The following is a 17781-nucleotide window of genomic DNA, read 5'->3' as shown; positions in this document are numbered from 1 at the left end:
TGTGAGGCTTCATTGGAGTGGAAACTGGATTACAGTTCATCGTCTTTGTCTTTTTCAGTATATCTTTAGCATACCTCTTTTGAGACATAAAAATCCCTTATGAGCTTTGGTTCACCTCCAGACCCTGAAAATATCTCATGATGCCTAGACTGGTCATCTTGAACTCCATTTTCATCACTTCTTTAAATTCTTCAACTAGCTCGACTCGACTTTACTTCCCATGAAAATCAAATCATCTACATATAAAGCAACAAATAATGTAGATGTTTTGCGCTTCTTTAGGTATAGAGCATGTTCATACGGACATTGCTCATAAACATTCTTCTTGAAATAGGTATCAATTATTTAATTTGAGACTCGAGGAGCTTGCTTCAGACCATACAATGTCTTATTCAGCTTCGACACCTTTTTTTCTTCACCTCTTCTCATGTAAGAGAGGGATTGCTCTACATAGATCCTCTCCTTAAGAAAACCATTCGGAAATGCGGATTTCATGTCCATTTGTTGAACCTTCCATCCTTGTTGAGCTGCTAGTGAGAATAGTAGCCGAATTGTTTCCATTCTTGTCACTGGAGCAAATATTTCATCATAGTCAATTCCCTTATGTTGTTTGTAGCCCTTCACCATAAGTCGAGCTTTACAGTGCTCCGCCCTTTCTTCTGGATTAATTTTCTTTTTGTATACCCACTTTACACCAATTGATCGAACACCCATGGGTAAATTTGTCAGCTCCTACGTTTCATTTTTTTCAATTGAGTTGATCTCCTCATCCATAACTTTCTTCCATCTTTAATCAAGCTTGACTTCTTCAAATTTTTACATTTTCTGCACCTATTAACAAACATGTTACATGTACCTCATCAGTGGAGTTATCCGAGCTCTTGCAAGTCATATATTCCTTGAAGCACTTTTTCTGCAAGATCTTCAGCTCCAGTTCATACAATCGTTTTTTCTTCGCATTTACTTTCGCTAAATTACCTTTTCCAATTATTTGACTCATGCTTGAAATATTGCTCTTCAACTTAGGAACATAGTAAATGTCCTTAATCTCTCTAACGTGTCCATCATTCTGCATATGCCGGATTGTTCCACATCTTTTCACAACCACCTCAGAGTCATCTCCAAAAGGCACAAATTTGGCCTCCACCTTGGTGAGTTTATCAAAGAAGTTCTCATCTCCACACATATGGTTGCTAGCTCTAGTATCTAGATACCATACCGAGTTGGTAGAAATCTCTTGAGCTTTTGATTTCAAGCATGGTCCAACATCCAGGTTCTCCACCTTCGACTTTAAGATCTTTGATGAGAACATAATTCCCATATCTTCTTCATCTTCTTCTTTCATAAGAAGGTTTCTCTTACTTTTCTTCTCAACTCGATAAAATTTAGCAATATGACTAGGCTTACCACAATTTTAGCACTTCCTCGATCTGCACTTGTTTGCATAGTGGTTGTGCTTGCCACACTTAAAACACTTTACTCTTGACTAATCTCCTTGACCTTTCTTTTGTCCTTGGCCACACCAATTTTGCATATTGGTTTGATCTTCACCATCATCCTTAAAATTACCTCGGTCACGTTCACCTTGTCTTTTGCCTCCTCGTCCTTTGCCTCAAGGACCTCGGCTCTAAGTAATCTGAGGTCGAGAGGTTCAATCTGATTATCCTAACTCTTTCTTTTTTGTTTGTGGGCTTCTAACGACTCAACAAGTTCATCCAATGTGAGAACTAACAAGTCCTTTGATTCTTTGATGATACACACCATACTTTTGAAATCTTTTATGAGGGATCTCAAGATTTTTCCCACAACCCAACTAGGTGGCATTTGTTCTTATCAAGTCTGAGTTGGTTGACCACTTTCTCCACCCGAGTTATGTAATTGGTTACCTGCTCTCTGGGCCCATCTTTAACTGTTTGAACTACCCTCCAAGAGCTTGTATTCGGACTTGTCTGACGTGGTTGTCACCTTTATACGCAACCTTCAATATCTCTCAGACTTCCTTTGCTGATGTGACATTCGCTATTCTTTCGAATCTCGACTCATCTACTGTATTATAAAGAAAATACAATGTTGACCTATCTCTTTCAAGGGTTTTCTTCAATGCGGTCATTTGTGCCACCGTTTGATGTTTGTCCTCATTGAGATCATTGTACTCATCTTCCACCATATCCAAATGTTTTGAGATCTTAACAACGCCTTCATTTGTAGACATCAATTATCATAATTGGTTTCTTTCATCAGTTGTGACACACTCGTTGACAATCTTTGTCATCTCTCTCACAAAACACTCACATATTTATTGTTTCCCTAATGATGTTTGATTTTTTTTCCCTTTCGATACTTAGAATTTAAAACTCTGATACCACTTTATAAAGAAAACCATTATGCACACTCTCTATTTTTTTCGTAAAACTAAGTCTATATTCATCTATCATTCAGAAACCTATAAATATACTTACAATATTACGAAAATAAAAACTAAAATCATAATAATAATTTCTCCTAACAGAAGAAAAAGAAAAATGGCACCGGATGGCCTAGCTTTATTAACGGGCTAATCTCTTATCTAATAAAATAAACTCAACATAATAAAAACTGTAAACAAAAAAAACAACTTTAACCCCTCTTAATTTTAATTTTATGTAACATTTAAAATATTCATTACATTCCGAAATTTTCATTCTAAAATACATTTTTAAATAAAAATACATTTTGAATTATATATTTTAAAATATTTTTAGATTATCCAATCCCAAAAAGAAATCAAAAGCATTTTGTTTTTCAAAAAAAGCGATACACCTACACTGGAGCAATGTCACTATAAGGGGTTTCAATAGTCAGTCAAGGTACGAATTTCACTCTCCGATTGAGAAGGAAAGGAAAGGAAGAAGAAGGAAGGAGAGGATGGAGAGTAGAAAAGTAGGATTTAATTTTTTATAAGGAAATAAAAAAATGTCTTTTCACCAAGTATATGATGCTGGAAGGAAAGTATTGGGTGTAGGCGGAGAATATGGGGTGCAGGAAGCAGCGGGCGAAGAAGTTTTATGCTTGGACTCTGATCCAAAATTGAAAAGTCAAGTCCAACTCATCGAGTGGGAAAAGAATATTGAAATACTTGGAGGGAAGAAAAATATATGAAGTTGGCGCAAAGGCGGCAAAAAGATTTAATTTGTGCTCATTTCCCACCCGCGCCGCACCCTCTTTCATATTATCTTCTCTGCCTCAACCCTATCGATGTCCCTTTTTTCCTGAATCGAAGTAGTTCTCTATTCGAGCCAAACAATTCTCAAGGTACGCTTTCTTGTTCAGAACATCTAATCTATGATAATTGCTTCCTTGACGGAAACCTTCACTCTATATTAATTCACTGCTCCTCACTTCAAGCATTTACTGTTATTTTACTGTTCCTCATTACAATGTTTGGGGGCGTAATTTGTTTTGTTTTCAATGTTCGCATCGATTATTGTTTCATGCTTTTAGATGAATTAATTGAATATTACTATCTATTTATGCCATGAAATTGTTTTCTTCCAATTGTTGGAAGACAATTTCTGTTCCCAGTTTTTGAGCCAGGATTTCCTTCCGTTGCTAATAGAAATCAGAATTTTGGAGTAGCTAATTAGTCCAGTGGACTGCATTTCATTTTACACTTTGCTATGCTGTCTCGGAACTTTTCAATCATCATTTCCAGCTAGTCGGAAAACCTCATTGTAAATATCACTGGTTTAATTGTACTTTCTATTAATCCATATAGTTGGGCACCTTCACTTACTGAAATAGGCCTTGTAGCTGTTGTTATTGTATCATGATAATAGAACTCACGTTATAATCTGATTAAGTGTACGCGCACCGCTGGTGAAGAGAGGGGCATGACATTCAAATCTAGAATTCGTAGTACCTAATGCAGTAGTTGGGGTGAAAGGTACTTTGCTGTTACGCAAGTATCCCAGTTAATCTCATATAGCAGCATTAAATGGCTCACAATCCACATCATGTGATTTTTTTTTTTTTTCTGGAAACAAGAAACTAGAACCTAAGTGCTACCACCAGTACATTATTGGGGGTCCTAATCTGGAAAAACTGCTCAGTCTCTGAGCACGATAGAAAGAACTCAAAGTTAAATTAAATAATGACTTCGTCATTTTATACATGCTACCGGTCAACACACTATGGGATGCGTAATACTGATTTGTCTGAAGTTTCTTCCCCTCTATTAAAAGTTGCTACTGTTAGAAATCAATTCCGGCTGTTCTACATTCGATTTCATTCCTCGTGATTTTGCGGAACTCGATCCCTTTTCGGTCTTCTCTTTAGTCTTAGCCAACTTGCTAGCTGGGAAATGTAGTCTAGCCATCAGAGGACGGGGTGCTCGTGTTTCCCTGTCAAATCCCCGCACGCAGACATAACCTGCAAAACATTTTCAGATAGGTCATATTATCTGGATACCTGCTTTTCTATTCAGCTATAACATGGTTCCTCCAAATTAGGATAGACGGTTCATAATAATTCATTTTCCTTTTCTTTTCTAATTAATATACTTCCATAAGTTATATAAATCACAATTGAATAGTGCTGCTTACATTTTCTTTAATTTTTCAGTGATGTTTTTACAGTATTTTCTCTCTTCATCCATATGTGCATTTCACACACCACTCTCTCTGTGATTAATTAAAATAGTTCTCAACCATCTCAAACTACTTAGCTACTAATATTTTCAAACCATCTCAAACTACTTAGCTACTAATATTTTCAATCTACACTCTGATCCATATCTTTAATGAAATTTTTAAAATGATTTTGTAATAATTGATAATAACCATTATAACTTAAATTATTCATTATAAATCCAAAGATATAATTCATATAATAAAATAATTATCTATTATGAATTTTAATCATAATATAATTTATATATTGTAAATTTTAATATATTAAAGTAAATATTTATTTTGTTTAGGACACTTGTGCTTGTAATTTGTAATACAAAGTAGTACATCATATTTATATTGAAGTGTTTGTTTAAGGTATTTTAGAAAAAAAATTCCATTTAATAAAATAACCACTTATTACAATAGTAGTGTTACGCTTTTCAACAACCAAGTTGGAGTTGTTTATAAAGAACGTAAATGCGGTAGAAGAGAATGTTCTTTTACAAGAAACAGCACCATTAATTTATGTTATATTCGAATAAAAGAATTACTAGAAAAGAAATTACTTTTTAGCAATCACCTTTTTTTAGCACAAACAAACCAGTAGTGTCATATAAAAAAGGGTATGCGAATACGATAACCCCGACTGTAAAACAATGTGAAAAGAGAAACACACGTTGGAAGTGTTCTAATATGTATGAGTATTAGTGTTAATGCATGCTGGAAAGCGCATGAATCTTCTACTAGGATAAGAGGATATGAATAATAGAAGACCGACAATGTAATGACTTGAAAATACGGAAACAAAGTTGCTAAAATCATCAGACGAAGTGGGTTTAGGGTGGACTGCTATGGCATAAGGAGTTTTGATACCCAAGTAGACTGAAGTGGTAAACAGTGCAAGTTGTCAATTAGACTTCATTAGGCCACAAAATGCACCTGGGTGAGATTAAGATAAGAAACAAGTCGCTCCCTATTACAATAATAATTTACTCCTAATTAGGTTGTTTCATATCTTTCCCTTTGGTTATGAAACTAAGATATATTTTGGTTGGTTTGCTATTTATCTTTTGATCTTGTTATGGCAAACTATTGTCAACTAAAGTTCTAGAATTTATTTGGACGAACTATGTAGGAAGTGCGTTTATTAGTCCTTTGATCCTGTAGACTAAAATGTGCAAATTATTGATCTTAATCAACCCTATAAAAAACTAGCTATAGTAGGATATTCGATTAACAAAGCAGGATTTCATTCTGTATTAAATCATACCTCTCCAAAAGCATTGTTGAATTTCTTGAGTTGTTAAACCTGATTGGCAAAAATCATGTATTCAACTTCATTGTTTCATGTATAGTCGTGAAATCGTAATATATTACTATGAATTCTAAAGTCTTTACCTTTAAATATTGTTGGTACGGAGGTTCCAAAATATACTGTTCGTCTATTTAGGTTCCAGATCCAACTTCGGGGCACACTGATTGGGTTAAGACTAGACTCGTGGTCAGCAAATACCTGGCGCAAATCATACGAGTTGGTACTATCTTATATTTCAATAAATAAGTACAAGAGGAAAAGAGATTTAGTAATCTAAAAATTGCACATTATCTTACCTCATTGACCTGGAAATAGGTGCCATTCAGTGGAAAACTTCCCCGCATAGCTGTTCGACATGGTATCTGTTCATATTTATCATGAACTCAAGTCAGTCTACTATCATGCTCGAATTCTATGCAGATGTTCCCTCCCCTGCCCTCACTACTGTACACAAATTATTACGCTGATATGGTTAATAAAATAATGATTTTGACAAGCACTAATACCAGGAGTGTCCCTCTAACTATCTGTGAATTAGCTTCTCGGAAACTGTTGCATGAAAAACATTCCTTCTCATTACAGAGTTGGCCATATTCTTCTTGGGAGCTGCATTTGCTTTCTGGTGGCTGTATAGAATTTGCTGTTTCACCTGATGTAAAATTTATTCGAGAAAATTAGCTAAGAGACACAAGAAAGCTGAAAGGAAATATGTATTTTAAAATTTGAGATGTAACATATTGTGCTGATGCATGAAGCAGTCAAATGCTAGACAGAGTATCTGAATTCATCTGGAAGGAGGCAAAGTAGTGAAGCTGTTATTTGCCTACCTGGAGTCCATATAGCAAGAAGGTATTTGCCTGGATCATCAGGCTCTCGTGTGTCCCACTGTAATGCATAAGTAGTCAATAAAAGATGGGGCAGAAAGGACAAAACATAGCTTTGATTAACAGATGCAGCAATAACTAACCCCTTGCAGAAGAGGATGTGTATCTGGGAGTTCATAACTGCAAAAGTAAACACAACCAGCATATATTGTTAGAATTTGACTGCTGGAGTAGGGTGGTTGTGATGCATTCTAAACTCTGGATGTATTACATGCAAGATTCTTATTACACCCATCTTAGAATATCGCTGGATTATAATTCCGGGCATGTAATTACTAATAGCTGGTCTTGCTTTTGAGGTAACTATTATGCAATTTCATCTGTGCTTTCAATGTTATGCAATTGGAGATGAGTTTGTCATTTTACTTACACACAGTGCTCTGTTCGTAATCGGCTCACATTCTTTAGCTTTGGCATAGGAATTGAAGCAGCTTCTGGATTCAAGGCAACCAATGCCTTTGACATTTCACCTTCTTGGAGTTCCATCTTTTCTTGCATGTAATTTTGTAAATTCAGAGTGAACTCTTCTATGTTAAGCTTGATGGTAGGAATTTCACATGAATCCTCATAGAAAGCATCCTCTATATCAATCTGTGATACTTGGGAGCATTCTGGTTCTGGAGTTGTTGGCTCTTCAATGATAGGGTGACAAATATTTATCTCTGATTTTGATTCCAATGGCCTGCACACTTCTGTTAGTTGAATTTCTTCTCCCTGGGTTGTGTTCTCAGGGGGAGGCAAGTGCAACTGACTGATGGTTTCAGATGGCTTCTGGTCAATCACACTATTTCCAGCTGTGCTAACTATACTCTTCTGCTCTGGTCCAGGCAGTGCAAGCCTTGCACTGGATACAATATTGTTTATATTAATCCATAATAACTTGCAATGCATGCATATTATTGGCTTCTGTGTGGCATTGAGATAGTTTCCAACTATTACTTAGGTAAACATTTCTTTATTAAACCATTGTAAAAAAGATAGAGTGCAAAGATACTTTTATTTAACGAGTTGGTGAGTATTACGATTTTTATATGAACCTCCAAAAATTCTGTCTGTCAAGTTCCTTGTCTATATTGCTACATATAATACTTGCAGCGCCTTCGAGAGTGCTAAAGTTTGCAAAGAATTTAGTAGTACGTATACATACCTTGCAAATGCACTAGCAAAATGTCTACATTCTCCTCTCATTGGGCATGCATTACAATTTGGTTTGCTTTTTGTACAGAAGACCTGCATTCATTGCAGTTTTTGTCTGTCATAATGGGCTTTGGTTAAGTACAGTCAATCTCTTGAGAAAATGTAATATACCTTTCCAAATGTAATCATCTGATAATGTAGCTCATATCTGCAACATATTACAAAATAACATAAGATAAACAAACAAGAGGAATCACTATCGCCCTTGCTAAACAGCCGAAACAGAGAATTTAGTCGTATGATATTTCGCTACAGTAATTTAAAAACAAACTCTATACAGTGTTTTTTGATCTAGCTTGCACAGTCGGGGCCAGAGGTATTTCTGTATTGATTCCAACACTGGGTACCTACATAAGACAATGATGTTAGTTTTCTTCTCAATAGAACAAATGCCTCATCATTTATGTGGTACTCACAATTCTAGGAGATGCAACTGCAGTGTTTCAGGCAGTGGCTGCAGAGGTACCCACCCCAATCGTACTGCTATTCGTCCAACATTTGTGTCTACCTGTTATATGTCAGTAATTTATCAGATTTATTCGATATTCCAGTAATTGCACAAACTTATTTCAACTTACCGGGAAGGCAAGATGGTGCAGTGTTAAAAGCCGCACACATTCCACACTTTTCAATCCCAATCCTTTTACACTGAGCAAGTATTCTCTGTATGTGTAAATCAATTTTATTATGGATATATTGCCTTACTGGAAAAAAAAGTATCATCACTTGTGTGTGTTTTACTAGTGAATGGACAGAGTTCAGGATGTTGGTTTCACCAACTAAAGTCAATAAACGCTGACTTTATTGTATGAGAAATAGTATTTCATTAGGTAGTTTAATTAACCACTGGACTTACTTTGCTTTGTCTGGTGGAACATCTCTCAGCCATTCAAGGTCAATGCTTCCATGTTCTTCAACCAGTCGATTCAGGAAATTCTGCATAGTGTATCATGTACTATAAGCTGCATTCTTAGGGTGTCTGTGTCAAGAAAGTTATAAGTAGCATTTCATGGTATTTGTTTCTACCTGAATCCGTTCTGCAAGCCTGTTGTTCATACCCCGTTCTTTGATGGTCTTGGCAATTTCATTGACATCTACACATCTCACAGCATCCCAATCCAAAGAATCCATAGTGTTTTCTGTCTTTTCTCTTTTCCCAGCCTTAGCTTGTGCTTCTATTCTTAAACTATCCCAGTTAAAATCAACCTTTTGATCTTTTCCTTGATCCTTGGTCTTTACTTTTATTGGCGAAGAACTTATCTCATTGGCCCCATTCCTCGTGGCATTTTTGTGCTTGCCAACATCTGATCCCCTTTCTTTCTGCATAAGATCTTGAGTTTGTCCAGGGCTGTTGAAATTGAAAAAGCTTTGTTGCTGGTGATTGCTTTGTTCCTGAGGATGGACTTGAGAAAGAGTAATTGCAACTTGGCTGGCAGGTTCTGTTGTTTGAGAACTAGATCTGTTCATGCCATTCTCATCCTTTTTCATCAAGAAGTCACTTGATTTGGTTTTGAAAGGATCAAAGCAGTCATGGGACAGGTTAATGGATGCTTCTGAAGGACCATGAGTAACACTTGACTTTTGCAAGCTTTCTTTTGGGTTGTCATGCTGCCTGCATAAAGATTGATCATATGCATCTCTTAAGTTCTGATTTGATTTGCTTTTCAGATTGTTATCTTCATAAAACTTGGTTGAACTAACCATTTCGAGGAGTTTACTGAAAGAAGTGTTACTATCATAATGGTTGTACTTTGCTGTTTTCGATAGAACTTCTACTTCCGAGTTGCTATCTGAACATGCTCCTATTTTCTCAGGATTTTGATCATTTGAAAAATCTCCAGAAATTTGAGACGAAATGACAGAGCCTTGGGATGAAACTATATCAATCAACTCTTTCCTATCATCATAACATGATTTTTCTTCTCCTTCCTCAATTGTGGAACAACATAGTCCACTTCCCATTGGACTACAGTGTTCCTTAATATTTTGTTGAGATGATACTGACAATCTGGAGTTTGATTCATCTGACAGACTAATTGCACTGCTGGTCGTTCCACATGAATCATTGCTGTTGATGGCTTCTTTTTCTGCAGAACGCTCAACTATATCCGTCGTCAAAGAACTCTGGTCATAAACAGATTGATTCAATAATTTTACATTCCATTCAGTCCCTTCTTCTGGTTCCACTACACGCACTTGTGGTTCCAGCCTTGTGTCTTCAGCCTGGTGTGCTTTGTACATGCTGCCTAAATCTTTTGGAAATCGAGCAGCAAGGGACATGAAAGCAGAGCTGTCAACAGAGAATAGAAATTGTTACTGTCGCATGACATCAAGTTTATAAATGCACCAAAATTAAGCTCGTAATGCTTATACCTGGAAAGATGGTCAGAGACATTCTGGGTGAGGAAAACTCCAATCACTGAATCCACCACTGATCCTTTCCATCGAGAAAATCGTCTGTCTCCTGTTGATTATGATATATATTAGTATATGAACTCTTTTATGCAATTGAAGAAACTCTTATAGGATGAAGTAGTTGATTGTTGATGGTGTAGAGATTTTCTGCATAGTCTTTCTTTCAAGATAAAATTGCAATTATTTTATTCTCTTCAAAGCAGTAACACCTGGGAGTGTGGTTTCATTATGCTATTTTGGTGACTGCTATATATGTCTTAGTCAAATTAGGTGAAGTCATCGAGATTTATGTATACCACACCCGAACAAACATTTTAGACACTCATTTTACGTTGCACTATGATGAAACAACAGGTACTGTCTATGATAATTTATTACAAAGAGATGCTGAAGATATGAGTAAATGTATGTATGCTATTATCTGTCTTACTCTTACAACTTTATTGCCTTTAATCAATTCCTGGAAAAAAACCCGTAGATGACCACCGAAGTTTAGGTACTTAATTTTTTTTAAAAAGAGAATGGCCATCCATCCTTCTTGTTATATCATTACTAACCTAGGTAGTTCAGATATAATCATTTCAAAATTCATGGTTGTGGTGGTCTAAGATGACTATTCTTGTTATAGTTGTTGGAGGTGGGGTTTATTTCGACATTTTGGTTCACATTTATGAAACGTAGGTCGATCAGATGGTGTTTACTACTCTTTTAAGATGTAGTCTTGCCTTGCATCTTTTTCTTATTTCTTTCATTTCATTGATCACATGTAAGTTGGTGCCTTGCTAGAGGTGTATCAAAGGTGAATAATGTCAAACATGATACCTTGTACAAGATGCATCCGTGCAATAAATGAGTCTGCTCGTCCTCGGAACACATTCCGCTCTTCTTCCCACCATTTGGCCCTATCTTCATCTGTTCCATCAATTCCAGGACTGTTTATATCAAGCAACAAAAGCTTCCACACTCTATCGGTCTCATCATCAAGGTCAACCTTTGGTCGTAGATGCTGTTTCTTGATTTGAAGGGGAACAATGGCCCCGTCTCCACGGATAAGGCTGTTTTGCTTTCGATTTGGCTGTTTATACAGAACAAGTGCATTCTGCTCATAAAATGCGAGGTCTCTGGCTTCTGTGTTTATGTTTAGTCGTCTAAACTGCAACGTTAATGCATCAACATAGCTCATTGTTTTCCACAGTACTTCGGAAGCAACATCTGTAATGCAAAAAATTTCATGGTTGAATTATTTGTCCTCTAGATTTATAATGTTATTGACACAAAAATAAGGATTTAGTTCGAACCTGATGGCTTTCCCCATGTAAAATTATGTAGCATCTTGTTTGTGCTAAAATGTGCTGAACTGGAAATGACCTTTTTCTTTCTATTCCGTTTCTTTTTTGGAAGTGATGTAGGTGTATCTGCGATTAAAGCATCAATGCATGTTTGAGGTCTTTTTGCATCCCCAAATGTTTCTCTGGCAGGTATCCCTACTTGTTTTGTATTATAATTTGGTCCAGTATCACCATTTCTAATACTGGTTGGAGAACCAGAACCACAATTAGAGATTCGAGACCTTTCTTCCCGCCTTTTCAAAGACAACATAAATGCTTTAGTATTATCAATAAAATTTTCAGCAAATTCACTAATGACTGGGACCGCTGTCGTATTATATCCAGATCCATAATTCCAGCAGCTAGGGCGTGATGCATAAGGATGTCCTAGAGCATCTTCCTGAGGGTATGCCTGTTGGACTTTTGTTGCAGTCACAGATTTGTTGTACTTGCCAGAAGTTTTCCCTTTTTTAGTTCTCCTTTTCTTCTGTATGTTTGGAAACTGAATGTAGCAGCTATTCTTGTATGATAACAATCCATTAAAGTGTGCTCCAATCAGATTCATGCTGCTGTCATCAGCATGACTAAAGCTACCAGAATATTTCCTCTTTCTACCATTCATTTGTAACCTCATGGTTGAACTTTGACTATTACTGATGTTTCCATCCCAAGCCGTTGCCCCAAGGTGGGTGTATTTTGAAATAGATGTACTAAGATGTGTAGCTCCAGGAGATGTACCAAGTTGTTGCATTCCGTCAGGTAATGGATTGCAATTAGTTAATGTTGCATTCATCCAAGGGTCTTGATTACACTTGAGACCTACTTTTGTTTCCTCTAACACCACATTTTCCTTTCCCATGTGCAAATTTAAATTTTCTCTCCGTACATACCTTACATCTCTAGTTCCTATGTCAGAATTTGAAGGCCTCCATGACATATTGTTAGAATGAACTATCACTGTTTCAGTCAATCCTGTTATTTCTGAAGGAATAGGAGACGGATCCGATACTTTTTTCCTCACATTCTTCCTCTTGGTGGTCAGGTTTTCTTTTGTCTTTGTCCCAGGGAGATTCATTTTTGAAGATGGACCTGGGGCTTGTGCGTCCTTAGGTAATGTCATGTCTTCATATACTGTCTGCTTCATGGAAGTGTTTAAATCATAGGCAAGGCTTACGTTCATTTCCTGCATGACTACACCAATTTCACTGCCTGGATGTCTACTTAGATTTTCTTTGACTGCATAAGTTTTTTCTCTTTCTCTTTCATCAAAATTTGTGGATTGTGTGCATAATGTTTGGGCAGATACTGACATGTTTTCTCTAGTCAATTCTCCTGGTACTTCAATTGGAGGAGCAGATGTCTTCACCCCTTTCTTTCTCACATACTTCCTCTTGGCAGTTGGGTTTTCGTTCGGCTTTGTCCCAGATCTTCTTTTTCTTGAATATGTATTTGTGGCTTGTGTTTCTTCTGGTAATGACACGTAAGTGTTTGATGCCAGCTTCATGTCAGTGTTTAGATCATAGACAAATCCTACATTAGTATCCTGCATGGCTACACCAATTTCACTACCTGGAATGACAATTGGATTCTCTCGGGCCGATCCAGGCACATTTTCTGTAATCATTTCTCCAGCCAGTTCTGTTGGAGAAGTCGAATTCACCTTTTTCCTTGTATTCTTCTTAACAACTGAGCTTTCCTCTGGTTCTGTCACAGAGCATTTTCTTCCTGAAGATGTATTTAGGGCTCGTGAGTCTTCTGCTAAAGACTTGCAATAGTTTGATGGCTGCGTAATGGAAGTGTTTAAATAGTTTGCTAGGCCTGCATTCATTTCTTGCCTGATTACACCAATTTCACTACCAGTACATACTGTTGCATGCTCTTTGACTTCACACCTTTGATCTCTGGTTCTTTCATCAAAATTTCTCAACTCTGTACATGGCATTTGGGTGGACTGGGGCATCCCTTTAGTAATTTCTGCTGCAGGAGTATAAGTCATGCTCACTCCTTTCCTTCTCACATACTTCCTCTTTGCAGCTGGTTTTTCCTCTGGTTTTGTCCCTGATTCTTTTCTTCCCGAAGGAAATGCATTTTGGGCTTGCGTGTCTTCTGGTATTGATGAATAACTGTTTGATGCCTGCTTCACAGAAGTGTTCAGATCATCTGCAAGGCCCACATTCACGCCATTTTCTTTTCCCAACAGTGCAGTTATGTTTTCTATGCCAGCAGAACTTTCATCTCTTGCTCCCATGTCAAAATTTATGACCCTTCTACAAGACGTTTTGGCAGTTTCAGGCATTTCTTTTGTCAATTCGCTAGTCACTTCCGTTGGAGGAATAGAAGTCTTGGTCAATGCATTCTTTCTCACATATTTCCTCTTCACAGTTGGGTTTCCTTTTGATTGAACAGGCTTTGGGGTAACAGGCTTCTGAGTTCTTTTGGGTTTGCCTTCTTTGATGACCTTGGGACGGTGTTTTCTTCTCCTTGGTTTTTGTTGTGGTGTTTTATTAATATTACTTTCAAGATTGCTTCCCTTATCCTGGTTTTGATTCTCCTTGAGTGGTGAAGAAATAGCAGCGAATTCCATGATAGGGTCACAGAGTTCTTTGCTGCCTGGCAGTACATTACTGTCAAGCTTACTGGCAGGGCCATTTCTCTCTTCCCCACCTGGATCATTTTCTTCCATATTGATTTGCATTGATGCTATTTGTCTGCTTTCTTTGTCCGCATTGTCAAGTGTAAATGGGGTATCCTGTGAAATTCTGTTGCTACAGCAAGCAATGTATGTTTCTGTCTCAAAAGAGAGTATGCAAAGTGTAAGAGCAATATGATCCCTAATAGACCAAGTAATAAAAGGAAATTAAAGCAGAAACTTATAAGAAATTTGGTAGGTGTTGTGCTTGCTGTGCAGGTTTAATGAATGTTACAGAGCAACATATTTTCAAGGATGATAACTTTCAAGGAGTGCATGCAAACAACCTCGCATTCATACTCTCCTCATTTCAATATAAAAATGGAATTTAATATAGTATGCGTAATATCCCATTCTATTTTACCGGGTATCCGCTCACTCTAGCTGTTACTCATTTTTTTTTATTGCCCTATGTCATCATAAGTTTTGTACTTGGTACGATAATTATTGGTGCAGAGTTCCAGAGATACGTGGAGGGGAAAATCTAATAAAATTATCACACACGAAGAGTAGCAAGGACAACATATAGGACTTACCCTGAGGGTCCTGAATGTTGTCATGGATGAAAGAAGGGACAAATGGATTGTTGAATCCTTCATTAGTCCCTTTTGTCACACTAGAGTTCCTCGATTCAGCCTCAACTGCGAACAAATGTTCACAAAACCCGAGTTTGCTGAAGCTGGAAGTAGCTTCCGAAACTGTATGTTCGGCAGTTTTGGCACTGTCACGCGCGACGTCTGACCCAATATCTGACCTACACAATTTCTCCTGGCCAATTGAAAATTCAACACATGCAACTGCCCCATTTGCATGATAACCCATTTGGTTAATCACCCCAGGCGTGTAGATCGGCACTGGTTTTAGAGGAACAGGCTTAATAAGGGTGGCAGGTGCCAAAGGAACCTCAACTTGTGGCTCCTTTCCATCCATCTCCCCAACCTCCATTCACTTCACTTCTCCAATCCTCAATGAAAAACGTCAAGGAAAAAGAAAAGAAATAGATTCCTGCCCGGGACTACCACAGGGTGCTCTCAGAAGCTCAATTTCCCCATAAAGGTCACAACTTTATTCAATCACGATCTTTTCCTCACCACAAGGAGCACCTCCACCGCTGAACCTAATACAATATATATATAAAATGTGAAATAATTGTAATAAATTAGTGAAATTGAAGAACAAAATCTTAGACACAGTTCCAAGCTGATGCAATAAAGCAACATTGACAAAGGTAGGTTTGTGATACCTTTTGCCGACTAACCGCCTGAGTGATGAAGCATGTGAGTACTGAGTAAGTGCAGAAGGGATCGAATATTTTATTTCTGCCCAATTAATTTAAAAAATCTAAAACTGATAGACTACGGAAAGCCAGAAAGCAGAAGCAAAATAGTGTGTTTGATTATTCTCTTTGGAATCTCCGCTTCCTGCTCTGCATGACCACCGTTTCTTCCATTCGGCAAACCAAAACCAAAATCAAAACGACAAATTGATGGGAAAGTTAGTTACATAGAGTCAATGCTGGAGATCTAGAAATCTCATATATGTAAGACTCAATGATAACTTGTGAGTTCTCACCGAGTGAGCAGGGAGAGAGAGAAGGAACACACAATTCTTTATGGAAGAATGTGCATTCTGAGCTAGGTTAATTTCATTTCTATCTTCCATTAGGTTGAAGACATCAACATTTAAAGGGAATTAAATAAATATATTTTAATATTATTCACTTTCATACTTCAGTCTTTTCTCACTCATAAAGAAGATCATCCTTGGCACTTAACAAGCATAGTATTATTCCCACATAGTGTTTTACTTTTAAGGAATGCATTCACTTTTGTTTTAAAATTTAATTGAAACATTTTTTTTATAAAGACTATTTATTTGAGAGCACTTTTAGGAAATTACCAAGCTATCACCTTAAAACTTATGAATCATATGTCCAAAATCTAAACTCAACTCAAACAGAGACTAATTATTTTATTTTTAAAGAAATTCTTACCAATACAAGATGATAAAATATTAAATCAAATAAAATTACTTCCAGTCAATATCTAGATTTGTCAACTTATCTATACATTTATTATCTTCTTAAGAAAACTTGAGTGACATTAAAATCAATAACTTCAGTCATCATTCAACAATTCCAGTAATTTCTAATCAATCAAGGAATACTTTTATTTCAATAAGTTTGAAGATATAATTCAAGCCATAAATTGGTCTAACCATTATTAATATTATTCATACATTATTTTATACATATGAAATAAGCATATAAATTTATTTAAATTTAATTTTAATATGTTATTACCATTTTAAGAATAGATGAATAATTTAATGAAACTTTTAAAATCACTTTAAAGTTTTACTTTTGCTCACAATTTTTAAAAAGTTCCAGTAATTTTTAATAGCTTTTAGTTTTACTAATATTATAAAATTATAAATATTTGATTTCATTTATTGTAAAAGGGATTTCATTTATTATTATTCAATTGTTTAAATATGTTTTTAATATTTATAGAATGAGTTTTGATTTTGGTATTTGTAAAACATGTTTTTAATCATCACTTTTAAAGAATATTAGTTAACTACTTGTGTATGGAAAGAAATGTTAAATAACAATTCCAAGGAACAAATAGTACTGTCATGATATACTTGTGACATTTATTACTCAAAAATCTCTTTTAATATGTAAGATGAATTAATCCATTTTAAAATGAATATAAAAAGTTTAAAATAGTGCCTTAAAAGTTTAGAAGAATGTGATTTAAATAAAAATAGGAAGGAAATGTTAAGTAACAATTCAAAGCAACAAATAGTACTGTCAATATACTGTAATATACTAGTGACATGTAGGATGAATTAATCCATTTTAAAATGAATATAAAAACGTTCAGATAGTGCCTTAAAAGTTTAGAGTGACGTGCATTAAATAAAAGTAGCAGAAGAAAATTTTCACCATGACTTCAAAGGATAAAGGATGTGCAATGATTTTTTTTTTTCACTTTATATATCTTCCATTAGTATTTCTTAATATTTCTTATCTATTATATTTTTATATTGTACGTTATTTTATTGTAACTAATCTAAATGAAGATATTTACAAAAGTAAGCTTTGAAATTTTTTTGAAGAGTATGTTTGTGAAACTTGAAGTTGTTTATTACACTTTTTTTTTATTAGTAATAGTATACTGAGAAAATGACTTCATAACATGTCTATTAAATATAACTTTTCTAGTTTGGGTTATCTGTAAAACCTGAGAAAAAGAAAATGTTGAGGTTGCATGCAATAGATAAGGGGTTGGAAATTTTC

General features: G+C 35.9%; 1 protein-coding gene across 1 annotated transcript; it reads right to left on the bottom strand.

The window, feature by feature from the left end:
- Positions 1 to 3888: 3888 nt before the first annotated feature.
- LOC106771849 (protein ROS1) lies at positions 3889 to 16148 on the bottom strand. The gene is made up of 20 exons (XM_014657844.2): positions 15721 to 16148; positions 15014 to 15594; positions 11759 to 14575; positions 11283 to 11672; positions 10419 to 10509; positions 9072 to 10335; positions 8902 to 8981; positions 8624 to 8708; positions 8462 to 8553; positions 8324 to 8392; positions 8157 to 8193; positions 7996 to 8078; positions 7219 to 7692; positions 6932 to 6968; positions 6792 to 6849; positions 6471 to 6613; positions 6261 to 6326; positions 6048 to 6162; positions 5920 to 5958; positions 3889 to 4407 (listed from the first exon to the last, which is right to left on the bottom strand). Exons 2-20 carry the CDS (start codon positions 15420 to 15422, stop codon positions 4214 to 4216), a joined length of 6543 nt encoding a protein of 2180 aa, XP_014513330.1. The 5' UTR covers positions 15423 to 15594; positions 15721 to 16148; the 3' UTR covers positions 3889 to 4213.
- Between the last annotated feature and the right edge of the window lie 1633 nt (positions 16149 to 17781).

The sequence above is a fragment of the Vigna radiata genome, chromosome 8 (assembly GCF_000741045.1).
Source record: "Vigna radiata var. radiata cultivar VC1973A chromosome 8, Vradiata_ver6, whole genome shotgun sequence".
In the NCBI taxonomy this organism is placed as follows: domain Eukaryota; kingdom Viridiplantae; phylum Streptophyta; class Magnoliopsida; order Fabales; family Fabaceae; genus Vigna; species Vigna radiata.
Note: the sequence above shows the minus strand (reverse complement) of the source record. Positions and strands in the feature narration are given on the sequence as shown.